The sequence below is a fragment of the Caloenas nicobarica genome, chromosome 21 (genome assembly GCF_036013445.1).
Source record: "Caloenas nicobarica isolate bCalNic1 chromosome 21, bCalNic1.hap1, whole genome shotgun sequence".
Taxonomy (NCBI): Eukaryota; Metazoa; Chordata; class Aves; order Columbiformes; family Columbidae; genus Caloenas; species Caloenas nicobarica.
Window position 1 is genome coordinate 5,021,369 of NC_088265.1, and position 19,456 is coordinate 5,040,824.

At 48.6% G+C, this 19,456-nt stretch overlaps 1 protein-coding gene across 6 annotated transcripts in view; it reads right to left on the minus strand.

Moving 5' to 3' along the window:
- Nucleotides 1–14,521, minus strand: part of PPP1R12B (protein phosphatase 1 regulatory subunit 12B) — a 122,393-nt gene extending 107,872 nt beyond the window's left edge. For all 6 annotated transcript variants that reach the window (XM_065649324.1, XM_065649322.1, XM_065649325.1 and 3 more), the window contains exon 1: nt 14,110–14,521. In XM_065649324.1, coding sequence (XP_065505396.1) covers nt 14,110–14,397 — 288 coding nt within the window. In that variant the 5' untranslated portion in view covers nt 14,398–14,521. The remainder of the gene's footprint in view (nt 1–14,109) is intronic.
- Between the last annotated feature and the right edge of the window lie 4,935 nt (nt 14,522–19,456).

The window sequence follows — 19,456 nt, forward strand, 5'->3', positions numbered from 1 at the left end:
GAAGGTCACATTTTGCTTGTCAGTCATCCAGGAAAGAAAAGAAAAGCTAGTGCAAATCATGAAGAAAACGTGAAATCCTTCCTTGCGAGAACACCTAAATTCGGTGGTCTGTCAGATCTATTAGTTCAGGCTCCTGCAAGCCAGAAAAAGAAAAAGGCTCAAAACCTCATGGATTAGCAAGGTGATATCCCATGCATATATTAATACAGATTCTTCTTCTAGTTTAGAGGATGCTTTGAAATACAATCTTCAAGTTACCTAAAAATTCAATAGAATTGCCTATTAAAGCATAATTGCCCTCCATTTATGCAATACAGAATTACTCAGCCTTCTAAAAATCGCTAGATTTTCATTTTAAAGCTATTGCTTTAACATTTGAGAAGGTATCTGACCTTACTAATTCTGCCCTATCTTATTTCTCTTCTTGACTCTAATCTGTAATAAATAATGCTTTTTTAATTATTCTTCATATCATAGAGGGAATCTTCCTGCCACACCATCCCAGAGCCTGGCAATCTCCAGCTTAGTTTGAATTTATACCCATCAAGGAGTTTCTGAACGTATCTAAGCTTTTGGCACAAAGTATGTCCTAAAGCAATTAGTCCCACAGCTGAATTTTACATTGGATGAAAAATATTTGTTTGAAAATTCTGATGTTCTTTAATTCCTTCTTGGGGGGAAAAAAGCAAACATGCCTAATCACATCTCACAGATAATTTTCGATACCTCTGTGCTTGTGGCTTTCCATCAGCGAGAAAGAATCGTAGACAGTTTTGATCTTTCCTTGTATAGAAATCACTCCGTGCCTTTGATCACCTTGCTGTTATTTCCCATATCTTTCTATTGACTACTTTTTTGTTTTGAGATGGTAGAAAGAGGACTGCACATACTCATCTACAGATGGGCATAACATGATCTTATACTGGCTTTATGACTTCTACTTTATTTATTCCTTCCTTAATAATTCCTAATGTTTTATTTGCTTTTTTACCCACTGCAGTACTTCTCTAGTGTCACATTAAAGCCTCAGAAAACCTTTTCCAGCCTGTAAAAGCTGGGCTGGAATCCACTGTTTCCCCATAAGCATTACTTCCCATTTACCAACCAAATTTCGCCAGCTGTTTTATCAGCAAATTAGCCAGTATTGTGAAACCTTTCACTGCCAGCTTTCATTTTATTATCCTGAATATGCGGCACCATGGACAAACTGTTACCTCGCTCTCTATCCCCTTTTCCATCTCCCATTCGGGTGTGCAGAGGTACACACAGGATAACTCCCCTTCCTCCTGCAAACTGATCTTTTACTCCTGGCCTTTGTTTTATCTCTTTCAGACAGCAATTAATCAATGATAACACCTCTTTTTATTTCACAACAGCTTTGTTTCTTAGGGCTTCTCTAGAGAGATCTTGTCAAAAGCATTTTGGAAATCCAACTGTACCACCTCGCCTGGATTTCTCCCCTCCATGTGCTTGTTGGCTCCTTTGGGTTTATCATTTCCCAGGCTCTTCTTGGAGTCCCTTTTGGGAAGCAGCAGCACACGGAGAACCGTCACCTCCCACTGACGTGGTCCTGCTGCAGGGATGCTCCTCTGGTTGCTGGTTAAGTGACAGGTTACACACAACAGATAATAGCTCAGTGACTTCATGTGCCAGTTCCTCCTGAACAAATACCAGCCGGTGCTAAAGACCCGACACTTTTCATTTCTCTGAGCAGCCCTGGAACCCCTTCTGTCAACACTGCAGCTTGGTAAGGCTCAGAGAGCTGAGTTTTTATTTTTTTATTTTAAGAGATCTTTGTACAGGAAAGGCTGAAGGCGTGCAGACGGTATCGCTGAGGAGCGATACAAAACTGTTCAGCACACAATGGCAAAACTGGGACAGATTTGTCATTTGAAACTATTTAGTTGAGCTGTATCCAAGATTCAGATTCTCCTAATACTCCCCAGGAAAAAGAAAAAAAAAAAAGATACTGTGTGCTCCCTGAATATAGCATGTATCTATTACAGTGATTTATGATAGAGAGGAGAAAGCACACAGGCCACCCCACACAAAAGACGGTATGTCACAAGGAACAATGTATCATTCTTTCAATTTTGAAATCATTAGGACTTAAATTCCACCATATCATCACTTTTCAATTTTCCTCATTGAAAGCCCCCCTGGTCCATAGATACGATGTGCAGAAGTTTGCATAAGTTCCACTTGTCTGCAGCAAATGGACTCGACTTGACTCACCCACCTCCTCAATCTTCCTCACTACCCAGCTCCACGTGTCAGAGCAGAGACTGAGGAACACGCGTGTGAGCACGGAAGGGATGCAGCAAACTCCGGGAGGGGAGGTGAGGATCATCCCACCTGGAAGCTGGATGTATCGAGCCTTTGCCCAGAGGTCCAACACCCCCAGTCCCTCACTGGGGTCCCTCGCACTGGGGCGGTACGTGGACGAAAAGTACAGATGCTGCAGGGAACTCCTATGGCTTTCAGCGTTCCCCAAAATCAATTAGACTGAGAGTGGCTAAGTGACAGCGGGTCTGGGAAACAAATGGCAGTGGGTACACAAGTGACATGGGGACTGGAAAGAAGCTCAAAAGCCCAGAGCGGCACTTTGGTGCAGAATGTGTCCGGGTCGCCCTGGAGCAGCACCCACAGCGCGGGGATTCAGAGCAGCCAGCACACGGTGGGACTGATCAGGAACAGCAAACAAACGGGAGTTGAATCCCACCCAGGGCTACCGAGAGGAATATAGAGCAATAAGTTGTCAACAGCGCTGTTTCCCTCACCGGTTCCTTCTCCTCCTAGCCAGAGGATATTCAGCTTGGCCCAAGGGAGGGACTTAAGCTGCCAAAACTGGCTCTCCTCTCACTGCCCTGCTTGCAGAAAGGCCGGTCTGCAAATCACGGGAGCTGCTTGGTCATACCCACCAGGCAGGTTTCCCCACCGCCGGCAGGAGCAGCACTCTGCCTGTACCCGGGTTGGGCACCCCAAGCTGCTTCAACCCGCTCCCCAGGGCAGCGTGTCCATCTGCTCAGGGCAGGCTGGGCACACCGGGCTGAACAGCCCCGGCCAACTCTCCACAAGCTCGTGTAGGTGCTCAGGTTAAGCAGAGCTGGACCCTAAGCCACGCTTTGTGCAAGGACACGAGCTAAGCCCTGCTGCCTATGGCTGCTCGCTCTTACAGCTGATCCACAGCGACGGAGCAGCCGTCGCTCATGGGCTGCTGGCAACAGCTATGGCTACTCACCCCTCGAGAGCCAAATCGTACCCCAGTGCCCACTGCACCCCCTTCCAGACTCAGACGGCACCGAGCAACAGTTCATATTTGAAGTGCAGTGGGGGTTCAATTGGTAGCTCGACTGAAAGTAAAAAGGGCTCCACTAAAGCGGACTCACAAGCCAAAAATGACAGTTCAGCTTGCTTTATCACGCATTTCCTACAGTGTCAGCCATTCTGCACATGGGAGCAGCAAGAAGTTTTCCTCAGCAACTGGAAGACAATCGCTAAGCCCATTAACAAAATTAAGGCAGCCCAGAAAGATAAGAGAATACCCCTAGCCTTAATAGCCACTGATGTCTGTATTGCAAGATGGTTAAGAAGCATTTACCAAAGTGGTAGTGAGAAACAGAAATCCACAATCAGCATCTCCCTTGGGAGATATTACCTGGCAGTACTTCTTATTGCGTGCCTACTCCTGAAGAAAAGAGGTCACGACATGCCTGAGAACTGAACTGGTGCTGACAGATAAGCAGTTTCAAATTGTCGGTTAAGTCATCGTGCAAGTTTGCACCAAAAAGCAGAGGATGCATCGCAGGTATGAGATGACAGCAACTGCTCACTAGCCGCGTTCCTGCAAGACTGAACTCTGAAGAAGTTAAGAGACAAGTCAACTAGAAAGAACCCCTCCTGTTTCCCTCCCGGCAGGGACCTCACCTTAAAACTTAAATTTTTTAGAAGGAACAAAATAAAAAAATCAGGGAGATAAGGAAATCAAGAAAATGCCCTAGAAATGTTTAGTTTGCTGTGCACAGGAGTGTCTGACAGTCGCTGCAAAGAGCTATAGGCAAGTGAGACTGAAGTCTCCTGCAGCGCACACAAGTACAGGAGCACTGCAGGAGCCTGGTGTGACATGATGGGCACACGCGCCGGAAGGAACGGGATACGGACAGTTCCCAGGACAAGCAGAGTGGCCCTGGTAGCTCCATTGTACAGCACCAGGGCCGCAACTGGGAATAAAGGGGAAGGAATGGCCACAGATGGCTTTTGGAACCAGGCAGGATGCAGCCACGGCTGAGGAGGAGCTGGCTGATGTCACTGCAGAGTCACTGTCATCTTTCAAAGGTCATGGTGACAAAGAGAGGTTCCTGATGGCATGGAACCACCACCCATCACGTAAGAAGGATCCAGGGAACTCTGGGCCTGTCAGTCCCACCTTATCCCTGGAAAGACTTCGTAGCAGATCTTTCCAAAGCTATTTCCAGCAGCGTGCAGGAGGTGGTGGTGACCGGCAACAGCCCCCATGGATTTACCAGTGGCAAATCTTGCTCAGTTTGATTGCCCTCCATGATGACAAGCTGGCTGGGTGGATGATGGGACAGCAAGCCTTTGACACCATCCCTGACAGCATTCTTAATAGGCAGATTGGCAAGAGCTGGACTACAGAAGCAGACAATAAGGTGATGGAAAATGGTCTAGAATATCAGGCTCAAAAGGTGATCAGCTGTACAAGGTCCAGCTGGCAGCTGATTACCAGTGGCATCCCTCAGGATTGATACTGGGGTCAATACAATTCAGTGTCTTTATTAACAGACTTGATCAACATCAATGATGGGACAGAGAGCACTCTCAACAAGTTTGCATGTGATACCAAATTGGTTGGTATGGCTGGGGCAGGAGAACCTTCTCAAAGCGACCTACACAGGCTGGAGAAGTGGCCTGACAGAGCTTGTGAAGGTCAACCAAGACAAATGGAAAGTCTGCCCTGGGAGAGAATCCTCTGCAGAAAAAGCCCTGCCAAGTTCTCAGGGAGGCAGAGCAGACAGACGAGGCAGTCAAGATAACCGCTTTTATGGACTATCAATATAACTGTCTGGAAGAGTCTCTGACACACGGCATTGACTTTCTGCTTCTCAAAAGTCTTTAGGACAGCGATTTTAAACACAACTTCTACCTTTCAAAGCTTGCACATGGTACAGTTTTCCCTAAAGCTAACAAGACCAATGAGAACACCAGCACGGAGTAAGCTGAGCTGGCTGGAGCACGGTGTAGTTCAGTCAGCTTCCTAAGAACGTAGTAAAGAAGCACGAAGCAAGACAAGAACTGAAAGCCAGCATCAAGTGATAAACCAGCTCTGAAGTTTGAACCTAGACGCTACCTGCTTTGGTAGCAAGTCAGCAGCACTTTCTAACCTTCTCTAGAGAGAGCTACTTCAGCTCAGGATTCATAATTCTGCTTGAAATACTTGCTGCAGACAGCTTAAAATCTACCTCCTGCATAAAAAAAAAGAGGAAAACGCTGTGGCAATAGGCTGGAAGGTAGCATTTTGCTTGTGCCACAAAGTTGCTTTGAAAGCATCTTTGCCAGTGTAATCAATTTTGGTAACTGAAATGGTTATATTAATGCAAAGTGTAGGAAAACATTTCCTCCCAGAAAGGGCTGTCGGGCATTGGAACAGGCTGCCCAGGGCAGTGCTGGAGTCACCATCCCTGGAGGGGCTGGACAGCCGGAGATGAGGTTCTCAGGGACATGGGGCAGTGCCAGGGCTGGGGGAACAGTTGGACTCGATGATCTTGAGGGGCTTTTCCAACCAAAATGATTCTGTGATTCTATGATCACTTGTGATGTTCATTAAAATACTCAAGCAAGGGCATGCGGTTTGCTAGCACAGGAACTTCTGCTGCCATGATCACATTGCTTTAAAAAAAAAAAATAATAACTCTGACACTTGGCAAGTCTGTAGTGTTTGTGTGAGTGTCGCGGGTGCCGTTAAACTCCTGCCCAGGCTCAGGATGTGCACCTCTTCCTGCACAGGTGTGCGCTGTGCTAATGCAACCAGTTTGCTCAGATTTGGTCGTTCTCCACAAAAACACCCAAGCTGTCTGCACTGGAGAGCATGCCACCCTGCTTACAGAAACCAGAGAGCAAACGGCATAGAAAAATGGCTTGTTAGATAAAAAATTAGAACATTTCATCCTCCAAAACCACAACGGTATTTAAGGGAAATATTCTGATTTCTGCGGGCAGGGTCTCTGTTAATGGTGTCACTCAGAGCAGTGTCCTGGCTGCACCAAAACATTTAAATCAAGCCCCATTACTCACAGCTGGGTCAGAGTTCACCCACCCCACCAATTTCCAAGGCAGAAATCCCTATTAACATGTCTCGCACGAAGTATCAAGTCACTCAAGATGAATCCATAACTAATAATTGTTTTGCGTAAGGCTGACAATTCATGTGAATCCAAATCCTGGAAGAGAAACCCTGCTTTCATACTTTGACTTGAGAACGAAACCATTGCAGCAGTACCGCATGATGCCAACGATCCAAGCACAAAACCAGTTTGGTTAATTCGGTGCAGCTCCATATGCGGGCCCTACCAGCTTCAAGCTGGTTTACCTCCGTTTGGGTTATGGTATTACATTTACAAGTCCAAATTAAGCAGACATAAGCCAGCTTAGGCCAGCAGAGCCACACACAAAGTCCCATCAGTTCACTAACTTAGTCACCTCTTGCTAAACCAGCAGTTGCGTTCAGACAAAGCCCGATACTACGCGCTGTTGCTATCGCATGATTTCAGATGTAAAAAAGCATAAAGCTTTGTAAGGAAATCACAATAACTGTCTAAGACAGCGAGGAATGACAAATTATAAATAGGAGGTGGCTTCAGACAGATTCCAGAAATGGATGGTGAGCAATCGCTGTGGCAAATCAATGCTCCGGCTCGGAGCACCGGAGATGGGCCAGGTTTAGTTTTACCCTGAAAAGGCAGCGACACATAAAAGGCAAATGGCAGGTGGTCATTCTGCATTCTGTACATTTCACAAAGATTTATGAGCAAGGCTGAATGCTGGAGAAGCAATGCTGAAATGGCTTGTGTCCCTCTACAAGGTCAGCTTATTGTATTATGGAAATATTTCTAGTGAGACTCTTACAAGTTAAGACCCTTCTATTTTTTTTCCAGATACAGTAAACAAGCTACTAAGAAAAAACAGCATTAACCCCCCACACACACTATTTACTCTTAAAGAGTGATTTTTCCAGTTATTTTCAGATGAGCAAAGACTATATTTAAGCTGAGAGTTCGAAGTTGCAAGGAGACTGATCTTTCAAAAATCTGTTTAATGTGAAAATATTTAACAAGAGTGCACACAGATGTATTTTCTAAAATACCAGTCATTTCTAAGTACTGTACATTGTAATTATTTCGAACGAACGTTGTCATGAGAAATTGCGTAGGTGTCTGAATCAAGAATTTTGATGTTCACAATTGTCAACAGCTTGATGAGTAGAGGGAGGCCTGATTGTCAGGATTCGGCTGTCAGCAGCGCGGGATATCATTCTCACTAGCCTGGGAATCTAGAAAAGCAACTTCCCTCTGAAAAACACATTTTAAGTATTTAAGAATGGTCATGTTGCACCACAGTAAGAGACGCATCTCTGGAGTGAAGGGAGGAATTAAATTGGGCACCGCCAAGCCGTGCAGGTGGAGCTCATTGCACAGCCGTGGTGCAGGCACATCGCTTCACCCCCCATTTCCAAGGAGCTCACAGCACCTTGAAAACGTTTCCCTGCACAGGCCCATTAAATCAATTCATGCTGAAGTGAACCCCAGAAAAACAAGCACCTTAATCCCCACCAACAACTCCCTCAGAATTCCGATAAACGAAGCTGTTAGCTCCAAGGCAGACGGAGCAGCTACTCCCGCACCTTCCACCCCGCGCAGATCAGTTTGCTGCAGCCCAAGAAAGGAGATTGCAGGGACAGCTGTTGCATCTCCCGCCAGAAGGACAGCTGAAAATAAACCACAGACTCAGATCCCAGGATTTCCACTGGGCACCTTCAGCGTGCTGGGGCCATACCATTATCACTAGGTCAAAGACTTCGCTCATTTGGAGAGCTCGCGACTGGAGGGCGGGGGCTGCTGTTCCCAGGAAAGGGTCTGGGTTTCTCTTTTGCTCCGTTTTTAGCCCAGCCCTGAGCACAAACGCTGTTTTTTAAGCAGCAGAGTGAATGTTTCAGAGTAGTTAATGCTCCCCCTGCCCTCATTTGTATTCAAAAGTTTGAAAGAAAAAGAATTCTCAATTTATACAACCACTTACATAATATTCCCCTCTCCCAACCTTCTTAAAAAGATTGTTCTAATATGCACAGTCTTACAGGCCTTTGTGACTTGTGGTATATATGAATCCTCAGTTGAGAGCTAGCATACCAATTCAAGTCTTATATTTTAATATTAGTCAGTTATTACCTCAGTATATTACAATACACAGCACTTAAGATGTCTCACAAGCCCTACAGTACCTAATCTGAATTCTAAGCCTCTAAACCTGTTTGGAATAGAAACAGCTCCCAGCCCCTAACGCTCACTGCTAAAATAAGCAAGAGGCATTATAAATTGCAAAAACAATACCAGGATGACGGTAGTTTCATCTAGGTGACAGTGGAGAGAGTTCTGCACACAGACGTTGCCTTTAATGTTTCAGCCATGCCAAGGGGAGCTCTGAGACACGGCTCGGAGCAGCGACTGCTCCAGGCGCTGCCTTCATTGCTTATTCCTGTATTTTCTGCTGAGCTGGCCTTCGATTGCATCGAACATTGTTGATTCAGACAACAATGCAGCATCGAGGACTTGTCTCTACCTCTAACACGGGCTCAAGAGTTTTATTTGCAAAAGGCAGAAAGCTTTCAGTGTATGTTGAGTATAACAAGCTTTTCCTAAAATACCTTCACTTCCCAAAGATTTCCACACAGGGCCAGAGCTCTGCACAGCTGTAGAGATGAGAACTTTTCCACAGGCAGCATTAAGGGACCCAGGTCTCACTTCTATTTGCTGCCACAAAGGAAGTTGTAGCTGAAACTCCTATCACTTCACTTGCTCACTGTTTATGGGGAGCAACGGAGCTTGACTCATCTAATCACTAGACAGGATAAACAGAGCCTGAGGAAGGAAACAATGAAGATGCACATTTCCCATCACAAATATCTATCTACCTACTAAACCAGAGTAAGTGTCCTCCCAGCATCCAGTAGCTGAGTTGGCTCCAATTTCCCGAAGCCCAACTAACCAGGTGACAAACTGCCCCAAACCAAAGGAAAATTTCCTCCAAATGCTGCAAGGGGCAGTGGTTCTCCAAGGCTCTCCCTCCTTTCAGTTCAAGGTTAGTTTGTTTAGTCTAGAGTTAATTCTGCCCACTTAGGAGATTGTTTTGAAATAGAGATGCGAGGGACAGACAATTGAACTAACCCACAGGGACAAAACATCAAGCCAAGAAAGGGACTGACTAAGCCAAAAGCAAGAAAATAAAAGCATTAGGTTGGTAAAACAGCACTTCAGGTTTCAACTAGCTTTGTCGAATCAATCCGTGGTGTACCGCAGGTAGCTTCCAAGCTTCCACACTTTATTTAGAGTGCATACTATTGTATTCTCTTTTATAAGCGAAACCCCCAAAAAAGTATTCCACTTACCCTAGTGATAAACCCTATTTTTGACAGTGTCATACTTCAGTTTGATGAGCAGCGTTAAAAACAGTACAAACAGCTTGCGACTTCTATTTTCATTGGCAGAAGCATACCTTTGGAAAGAAACTTTGCCGAGGGTGGTGGAAAAGGTATGACTCTCCCTAGATAACCTTCTCTTCCTAGGACTGACGTATTTTTAGGCAACGCAGCCACCCAATCTTAAAAAACGCAGCCTGATGTAGGACACTATCATCACCGATTAAAAGATCAGAAGGTAAACTACCTTAAAGTGCAGCTGTGATGCCCCCAACATATGAGTATGTAGTACCTGAACACTTCGTTCAAGAGTTTTCATGCCACCGTATGTTGTGTTATATCCTCGCATTTCAAGGCACAAACTAATTTTACCTTTTGGTGATTAAGATAATTCTAGAAGCTGTTGCTGAGTGCTCGGTGTGGTAATGACTGTTGGATTTATCTTAGCTCTCCTGTAAAACAACTCCAGGCTGCTTCAGCCACTGCTGCAGTTCCAGCCCTTTGCTCCATGCTCTCAGTGATGTCCTAGCTAGAAAAAGCACAAATCCACACACAAATCCACTACTCTCTCCCTTCCTCTCTCCATCTCATGGATTTTGTTCTGGTGTCAGCACTTTCTCCCAAAAGTCTCCAGACTGCTGTGATTAGGGAGAGCGGTCCGTACCATGTTACCCCAGCTGTGGTTTTGGACTGTCCAAAAATCCTGCTGCCTTCTGCTCTGCTAGGACTGCACAGAACATTTGGAAGTGGGTAAAGGGGGCAAATTTGTTGAGCAGCAACCAAAACTTGGCCAGCCTTAGTCTGACATGGATGTCGCTCTATAAAGCCCTGAAGAGCAACTAGACATGCCGGCAGTTTTACAGCTCTGGCTCTGAAGCAGGAACAACGTAAAGTGGGGCTGCCAGAGAGGTCACAGCCTCTGCTGCCTGACCCAGAATCACTGCCCAAAGTACCTGAATTCTCATGAAGCAGCTTCTGAATTACTACAGCTGCACAGCACCTGAAAATAAGCCAAAAGCAAGTGTCAGGCCACAATAAGCGACAAACTCCGGAGTAATTTCATGAGCAACTCACTTCCCCATGGAACAGGCAAAAGGGAAAGAGTTTGTTTATCCTCTGTCTGCCCTTTGATGATTTACCATCTTCCCTGTTGTCATTGTTTGTGAACCAGTCCTTAAAGACAGTCGAGCATCGCCTATTACACATGGAGATGCCGTCCCAACCAGAAGTGTCAGATTTTTTTTTTCCCTTACGACTCAATTTTTGTCAAGTCTACTCTTCGGTTCCATCTGTCACTCAGGAGGAAGAGAGTGTTTCGTCTCTGCTTCCACCATCTACAAACACTACACAAGTTCAGCTGTGATCAGTAACTTGTTTCACCCACTGGTAGCAGCTTTCTTGATGACTTCTAGATGTTCACTCACATTTAGCTACTATCTTCCTTTCCATCCTGTGTTAGACACAAAACCATTGCCAAAAATACACTATATTCAATTAATTAAGCTAATCACTGATAATAGGGGATTAATGTTCATCCAAAAGCATTCTGCAGGCGCTAAAGATAACACGTATAACCAAAGCCACAACCCAGATAACAGACACTGGCCACTCGTGTAGGTTTATGCTGCACCTGATGCCTCCGAAGAGGAGGACGACACAAGCTGGAGGCTCAGAAATACCACTTGTAATTTAAAAAGTTATTTTCAAAATACAGCTTCATAGTTATAGGTAGAAAAGACAGCTTCTAACCCAGCAAGAAAGTACACAATGGTTCTTAGTCCCAGAAACTAGAGAAAGTGTAATTTTACCTTTGTTGAACGCCACACATCATTTGGGGCACTTCAAACAAACTAAGCCAATTCCTAAGACTGGCCTTAAGTTTTGTAGAAGCAGATGCCGACTCTGACAAATTAAGTCAATTGACTTTGTTAACCCTTCCGTTACCCAAAAAAAACCCCCACATTTGCTTGTAGTTAATAGCAAGTTCTTTAACCAAATAAAAAAAAATTTTGCCCAGTCTTTACTTCAACAAAGTAAACTCTTTTCCTCACTGCGTGGCCATTCAATTTTACAAGTATTAAACGAGAGCAGACAGTCACTACCAGCTGGCCTGTATCTCATAATATTATGTATCTAATACTAAGAGAAGTTATTAAAAAATAATCCTCATGTACTACATTAATTTCATGTGTCAACCAGCACTCTGGAGACCCTCAATCTAACTGTACCTCAGCTGACACCTTACCATAGACAATTTAATTCCCCAAGTAATACAAAAACAAATATATTTTGGACACGTTCAGTGATAAAGAACTCATAACAACCTCTTCAACCACGATAATAAACATTTTCATCTGATACAGATTTCTGGACTCCAGATACACATGTACAACAAAACCTCTAACAAATCAGTGTTTGTCCCATTTGAGTGTGCAAGAACATTGCGTCGCTCTTTGGTGTTGTCTGAGATACACAGATGAGGAAATTTTCCTACATCAACCGGACATTGGAATAAAGCTTTTATTAAATTCAAAGTAAAGTCAACCTCTCTTCTGAAGAAACAAGAGACTTGCGTGTCCAGCCAGCATCTGCTTGACCACTCACTCACATAAAAGCTGTTCCAAGTATCAAGTCTTAGGTGTTACTGTCCAATGTTACCCGATATTCAGCTCCTGAGATGCTGTTCTTTACGTATACAGAATCATATTTGCAGCCTGCTTCTCAATATATGACTCAAAAGAAGTTCAACCTCGCAGAGATAATTGCCCATTGTTCGATGAGTCTAACGCACTTCACAAGACACTTTTGGCCAAGCGTCATATTATGTGCATCAGCAAGACACGCGGATACTCCTGAGGAGCTGAGAATCGATCCCGGCTGGAAAGCCCTCACGAAGCCATCCCAACCCTACCACACTTCTGTCCCCCTTAGATTCAGCCCTCCTGCTTGTCAAAACGCTTTCAATAACCAGCTCTTCAGTAACTGGTTTTTACCAGTGTCTACAGAATTCTTTATTTATCTGATAATATACGTAGGCATGCTGTATTGGAGATTACTTAAGCAGCATAACTTATTTTCTATTGCTATACCAAAAAAAAACCCCAAACCCTGAGCCATTACAAAGTTCTCTGCTTTGCCAACTGAAGTCTTATTCAATCTGATGGTCCGAAAGCTCCTACGGTCTTTGCTTCATAATTTATTTTTGTAACTACAGAACAAAACGAACAAATATCAGTCCCCCTTGTGCACTGACAGCCAAGAGCAAGGAAGCTCGTGAACCGAGCTTTTAAATGTCCCAAGTGCTTCAGTTCAATATTACCAGCAAAGAAGAAAATCTAATCAACTCAATTACTGTCCTGCTATTTGTGCTATTAAAGCATTATTCTTTACAAACACATTATTTCCAGATGTTATTCCTGGGCTGTGCTTCTTCCCCCAGTCCCGTCACTATACTACATGCTTAATCTACAAGATCTTGAGCTAAAAGAATTTTCTTGCCGAGGCTGGCCCAGATTCAAATCAGATTCATTTCGCTGACCAGATGCAACAATCCAGGACACTGATTTCACATGCCCTGCTAAATTCTGAATCAGCCTGAGGTAGCAACAGGTTTCCCAACATTAACAGGCAGGAATTTCACAGGCTCTCTGGCATTCCTGCTCATTCGCACAACAGCAAAAGCTAGAGATGAAACCCAGCACATGTTTCAAGACGGGCAAGGCGACCACTTCTGTACGTTCTTCAGCACATTTGGATGATTATTAATAGAACCTACGTTGCTTATCTGAGACAAGGGCACTCTATGGTCTCTGCAAAGGCTGCAAAGAGCAGTCTGGGGAGTTTCAAGGCAACTCCGATACGACACAAACACAGAAGCCGACGAGACGCTCCTGACCTTGCAAAAACTGCACCCCCGGCGGGAAATTTTCCGAGCGCTGCGGCTATTTCAGCAGACCCCAAGCACAGAGTCAGAAGTTTTCCAAAAAAATTTAATAAATTGGCCACCTAGCCAGGCTCGCGGCTCTGCCAGCCCAGCGCTTTATTTTGCTAATTAAGCTGCTTAATATCCCTGTGAGAACTCGGCACATCAAGCTGCTCGACTGGAATACGCTACCGCGCTCCCCTGCGAACTAGGTCTGTGCTTCAGACACGGGCTAAATATGCAGGATGAGGCTGAGATCAAAGCTTTCTGTCATGGCTTTGTTTATAAACAACCCACTCCCGGTGCTGCAGGTACCGCTCTGCCCTCCCCCTCCGCCAGCAGCGCCCCAAATCCTCGTGTCCCCCCCCGCTCCGGGGCTGAGGGGCCGCAGCCGGTGCCCCCCCCGCTCCCTCAGCCGGCGGCGGGCGCAGGGAAGGGCCCGCCGGGCCGCGCCCCCCCCCGGGCCCGGCTCCCCCGGTACCTGGTGCAGCGCTGTCAGCCCGTCCACGTTGGTGGTGTTGATGCGGGCGCCGCGGCCCAGCAGCCGCTTCACCTCCTCGGTGTCCCCGCTGGAGCAGGCGGCCAGGAAGACGGCGCCTTCCTCGAAGCGGACGCGGGACCCCCCGGCGCCGCGGTGCCGGCCCCGGCCGCCCCCCGCCGCCACCGGCTCCTGCTCCGTCAGGGAGCCCTTCCAGCGCCGCAGCTGCTCGGCCCGCCGCAGCCGCGCCGACTCGGCCCGCTTCCCGCCCAGGTGCTCCGGCTCCGACATCGCCGCCGCCGCACTGAGGCGCAGGGAGCGCGCGGCGCCTCAGCCGGGAGCGGGGCGCAGCGCCCCCGCCGCCATCTTCGCTACGCCCCCGCGGCCGCCGCGCCCGCGCCGCCCGCGCCCCGCGGCATCCCGGGACATGTAGTTCCCGCGGGCGGAGCCGCACCTGCCCGCGGGGCGGGAGCAGCTCCCGGCGGGCCCCGCGCGCCGCCGCACCTGGGCGCCGCCCGGACTACAACTCCCGGCGGCCCCCGCGCCCGCCTTCCCGCCGCGCCGCCTCTGCTGCCGCCGCCGCGCGGGGGCCGCTGTGCGCGGCGTGAGGAGCCAGCGCCGCCCGGCCGTGCGCCCGCGGCGGGGCAGGGGGGACCGGGGCAGCCCGCGGTGCCCGTGTGGCGGCCCGTGAGGAGAAACTGCGGCACAGCGCAGGGCGCCGTCTGGCAGGGAAACGGGCCCGATGTGGCAGGTCCAGCTGCCCCTCCTGCCCGCGCAGGTGCCACTGAGGCGGCCAGGGGGGCGCTGAATCATAGAATCGCAGAAATATTTCAGTTGGAAGAGACCCTCGGGATCGAGTCCAACCGTAACCTAACTCTAGCACTAAAACATGTCCCTGAGAACCTCGTCTAAACGCCTTCTAAACCCCTCCAGGGATGGTGACTCCACCTTTAGCCTGAACTCCCCAAGATTATTTTATCTACTATACCCCCACGATAACAAATGCGGAAACCTCGTGCGGCACTGAGCTTCCAGAGAGGCGGTTCCAGTGTTTTTCCATCATTAAGCCCAGAGCCTGGCTGTCCCCAGGCGAAGGCGAGTCGCCGCGCAGGTGGCACCGGCTCTGCGAGCGGAGCTTTATCGCGACCCAGCGACACCGTCGTGACAGCCACCAGGCCCAGCGGGGCCCTCACCTCCGTGTGCTGCCCATGGGGACGGCGATGCAGCCGAAACAAACTGAAGACATTGAGCTGAGATGTTTCCTTGGCTTCTTTGCGCCTTCTCCGAGCCCCCTCTCGTGGCTGGAGCGCCCGGCTCTGCTGGGTCGGTGCTGAGGATCGGGCTCCTGGCAAACAGCTGAGCACGTTTTAAATTCTCAGCACAGAGGCTGCCCCTCTTCTTCAGGTTATTTTCCAGTATCAGGCTGCCAAACAGATGATTTACCTCGAATTGTTCGTTAGAGGAATCGCAGAACGAGCACGCTGCTAAATGATCAGTGACAAATCCCCCAGAGCAGATGGCATTTGCTCGTTAGTCCAGCAGTTTTCAACAGAGTTCCAGGGAAAACCCCGCAAAATACAGCACAGCGTATCTGATATCCCCAGCATGCAGATTATTAGGAATAACTCTAATGAAGAGACTTAGGGGCCACATTAAGGGCTATTAAATATTAATAGAAATGCCAGATCATGGTTCATTAGCAGCCTAAAAGCACAAAACTGGAGTTAGGAAATATTAATATAGAAATGGTTTAGAGAAGAGCAACGAAGAAAACGGCTTCACACGATGCACAGTTTCGTATGGAGCTCCTGGCAGCGGGGCAGTGAGGATCACAACAATCCCATGTTGGGTCACAAAAACCCCATGAATGCTCCAGGCTCGGGGAAGAGCAGCTGGAAAGTGGCCAGTGGAAAAGGACCTGGGGATGTTGGTGACAGCAGCTGAACAAGAGGCCACCAGCATCCTGGCTGGTACCAGCACTGGTGTGGCCAGCAGACCCAGGGCAGTGACCGTCCTGTGCTGGGCACTGGGGAGGCCAAACCGTGAATCCTGGGGGCAGTTTTGGGCCCCTCATGCCAAGAAAGGCCTTGAGGTGCTGGAGCGAGTTGAGAGAAGGGAACGGAGCTGGGGAAGGGGCTGGAGCACAAGTGTGATGGGAGCGGCTGAGGGAGCTGGGGGTTCAGCTGGAGAACAGGAGCTGAGGGGAGACCTTCTGATCTCTGACCTGCCTGAAAGGAGCTTGGAGCCAGGGGGGGTCGGGCTCTGCTCCCCAGGAACAAGCGCCAGGACCAGAGGAAACGGCCTCAAGTTGCGCCAGGGGAGGTTGAGGTTGGATCTGGGGAACAATTTCTTCCCCAAAGGGCTGTGGGGCATTGGAACAGGCTGCCCAGGGCAGTGGTGGAGTCACCATCTCTGGAGGGGTTGGACAGACGGAGATGAGGATCCCTGCCACGTGTGACTACAGTCCTGTCTCTGCTTTCCTGTGATCTGTTCCTTCAAACTCAGTCCAGCTCTGGCCTTCCTCCTATTTCAGCAGTGAGTTTCTGAATGAAAACTCATTATTCCAGGTCTGCTCCCAGAACAATTAACGTAAGAACGCATGGCTTAGCAACGCATCTCCCAGATCCTGTGCAAAAACATGTCTGTGTGCTCTCAGCAGATACTGCCTTTAAGTACCAGTTTCCTTCTTTTCAGTCTCTGTCTGAATTTCCTTTAACTGCTCTATTACAAATTAATAATTTTATTTGTAAAATAAAATAACTTTCTGGAATGGTCTAGGTTTGTTCCTTTTACCTCTGCGAGCAGCCTACTTGTCTGAAGTTAAAAACAAAGAATTCCTTGGTCCCTTTGTGTTCACCAGAAAATAATTTTACAGCACCAGCTGTGTGAGCCGTGATAGATCCACGCAGGAACCAGACAGGTTGTGAACTGTACTCTCTGTGCAGGCTTTGATTGCGCTGACATTATCCTGTAAATACTACTGGCTTCATTTCAAGCTCCTAACAGCATTTTTGATGTTTTGACTGGTTTTGGTCACTCCTTTTGGCACCTCTGGTCCCAGTCCACAGAGCCAGGACACGGATTTCATCCTCTGGGGTGACCATGAGTGTCTGGCCGTGTGAGTCCCCGGCAGGTTTAACCCTCCTTGGGTGCAGGTCACGCTTTGTCAGGCCGAGCAGGCACTGAAGTCTTTTCGGGAATAAAAACTGGAGCAGGCAGAATTCCCAGCTGGAGGCTGCACACGCTGGGGATGCTAGAGCCCTGCGGGGATGGGGGTCCCGCCGCTGTCCCCCCGCCGTGTCCCGCTCCGGTAGGACACTAGATGGCGCGGGGACCCACGGGCACGGCTGTCCCTGTCCCTGTCCCTGCTCTGGAGCGACAACTTCTCTCTCCTGTATCCCCCGGGGCTGCTGGGTGCTGCTGGGTCGGTGGGGAAACTGCAGCAAGCAAATATTGGATATTAGGAAACATTTCTTCCCGGAAAGGGCTGTGGGGCATTGGAACAGGCTGCCCAGAGCAGTGGTGGAGTCACCATCCCTGGAGGGGTTTAAAAGGTGTTTAGACGAGGTTCTCAGGGACATGGGTTAGTGCAAGGGGTGGAGAAAAGGTTGGACTCTATGATCTTGAGGGGCTTTTCCAACCAAAATGATGCTATGATCACTTGCAATGTTGATTAAAATACTGAAGCAAGGGCATGCGGTTTGCTAGCACAGGAACTTCTGCTGCCATGATCACACCGCTTTAAAAAAATAATAATAAATCGGACACTTGGCAAGTCTGTAGTGTTTGTGTGAGTGTCACAGGTGCAGTTAAACTCCTGCCTGGGCTCAGGATGCACACCTCTTCCTGCACAGGTTCTCAGGGACATGGGGTAGTGTCAATGCTGGGTTGGACTCGATGACCTGGAGGGTCTTTTCCAACCAAAATGATTATGTGAAAGGGCAGCCCAAGGCAGCCCCATGGTCACAGCCCAGGGAAAGACCTCGGGAGGCGAGACATGTTGATCTTCAGACTCTGCCCTCCCAGAAAGGGGGCATGTCCCTCTGTCAGATGGCACAGCATCCCACCGGTGTGCTAGGGAGGGGACAGGCCTGGCCTGCGCTCCCTCCCTGTGGAGGGGGTATGTACCTCACAAGCCTGGTCTCCTCCTCCAGCCCCCTCCAGAGCAAACAGCCTTTGAGCAAAGACCAGAGCCAGGCTTGGCAGCAGTGTGCCCTGAATTTGGGGATGCAGGGACCCTTTCTGAGCCTGATATCCAGCTTTTAATATACCCACTCCACCTCTTCTGGAGAAAAAAAACAGGGGTATGTCAACCTCCGAGACCTACCAGCCCCTGATCCACCGCGGTGGGAAGCACTGGGAGCCAGCTGGAGGGGACAGCTCTATTCATGTCCGCTGGGGGCTGGTGTCTGGTGTCTGCAGCACCAGCTCAAGCACCGTGAGTCACACACATCCTCTGAGTCATCTGGCAGAGGTTTCCCTTCCTGCAGGGGAAAGGACTCTCATCCCTCATGCCATGTGGACGTCAGCTCCGGGGTATGGCTCTAACTCTCGACAAAGCCTTGGGGAACCCTGTGGAAGGGCCTCCATGTCCAGGTGATGGAGCACTGATGGACTGAGTCTTCTCTGAATCTTCCAGGACACCAAAAATGCCTAAGGAAGTGAAGATCCTTTCTCTGTCTAGTGTTACCTGGTTCCTGTCCGTGTGTGGGGTTTGCTGGGGATTGGGGCAGTTGTTCCGCTCCCCCTGCTTGTATCCCGCTCCCCCGCTCTTGTATCAGCTTCCACAGGCAGCAGGGGACTGTGCTCGGCTTTTCATGGTGGAAACAGTATTATCTGGAGCCTTAGTGTGTATTTACAATGTCCTGAGCCTCCTTGGGCTCCTGTGTTGCCCTGGCATAGAAACACAGAAAAAAATAGAAATAGCAGCTTTGCAGCCCTGCAGCCACGCTGCTCTGGGATGTTTGGGCAGGGAAGGCACTAATGTGCGGTGTGAGGCTATGGAGGGGTCTGTGAGACATCAGGGAGGCGGAGGCAGCATCCCTGCTCCTGCAGACACCGAGGGTGCAGAGTGCCCGTAGTGTTTTGACCTTTTCATGGCTCAGAGCCCTCCCTTCGCAGCTCCAGACCTGCCATCCAGCTGTGCTGGAGTGTTTGCCCAACGCCCTGCCAGCTGCCTTTCCCTCGGTTTCACGCTGTGTTTATTTCTTATCCCCATATCCCTGCACTCGCCACAGTGGTGTTGTGCGTTCCCAGGGGAAGCCATTGCCAAAGAGTCGCTTCTCACCCCTCCCTTCTCGCCGCCTCCTCTTGCAACTTTTCTTTTAGAGAAAAACTTTCAGTACAACTA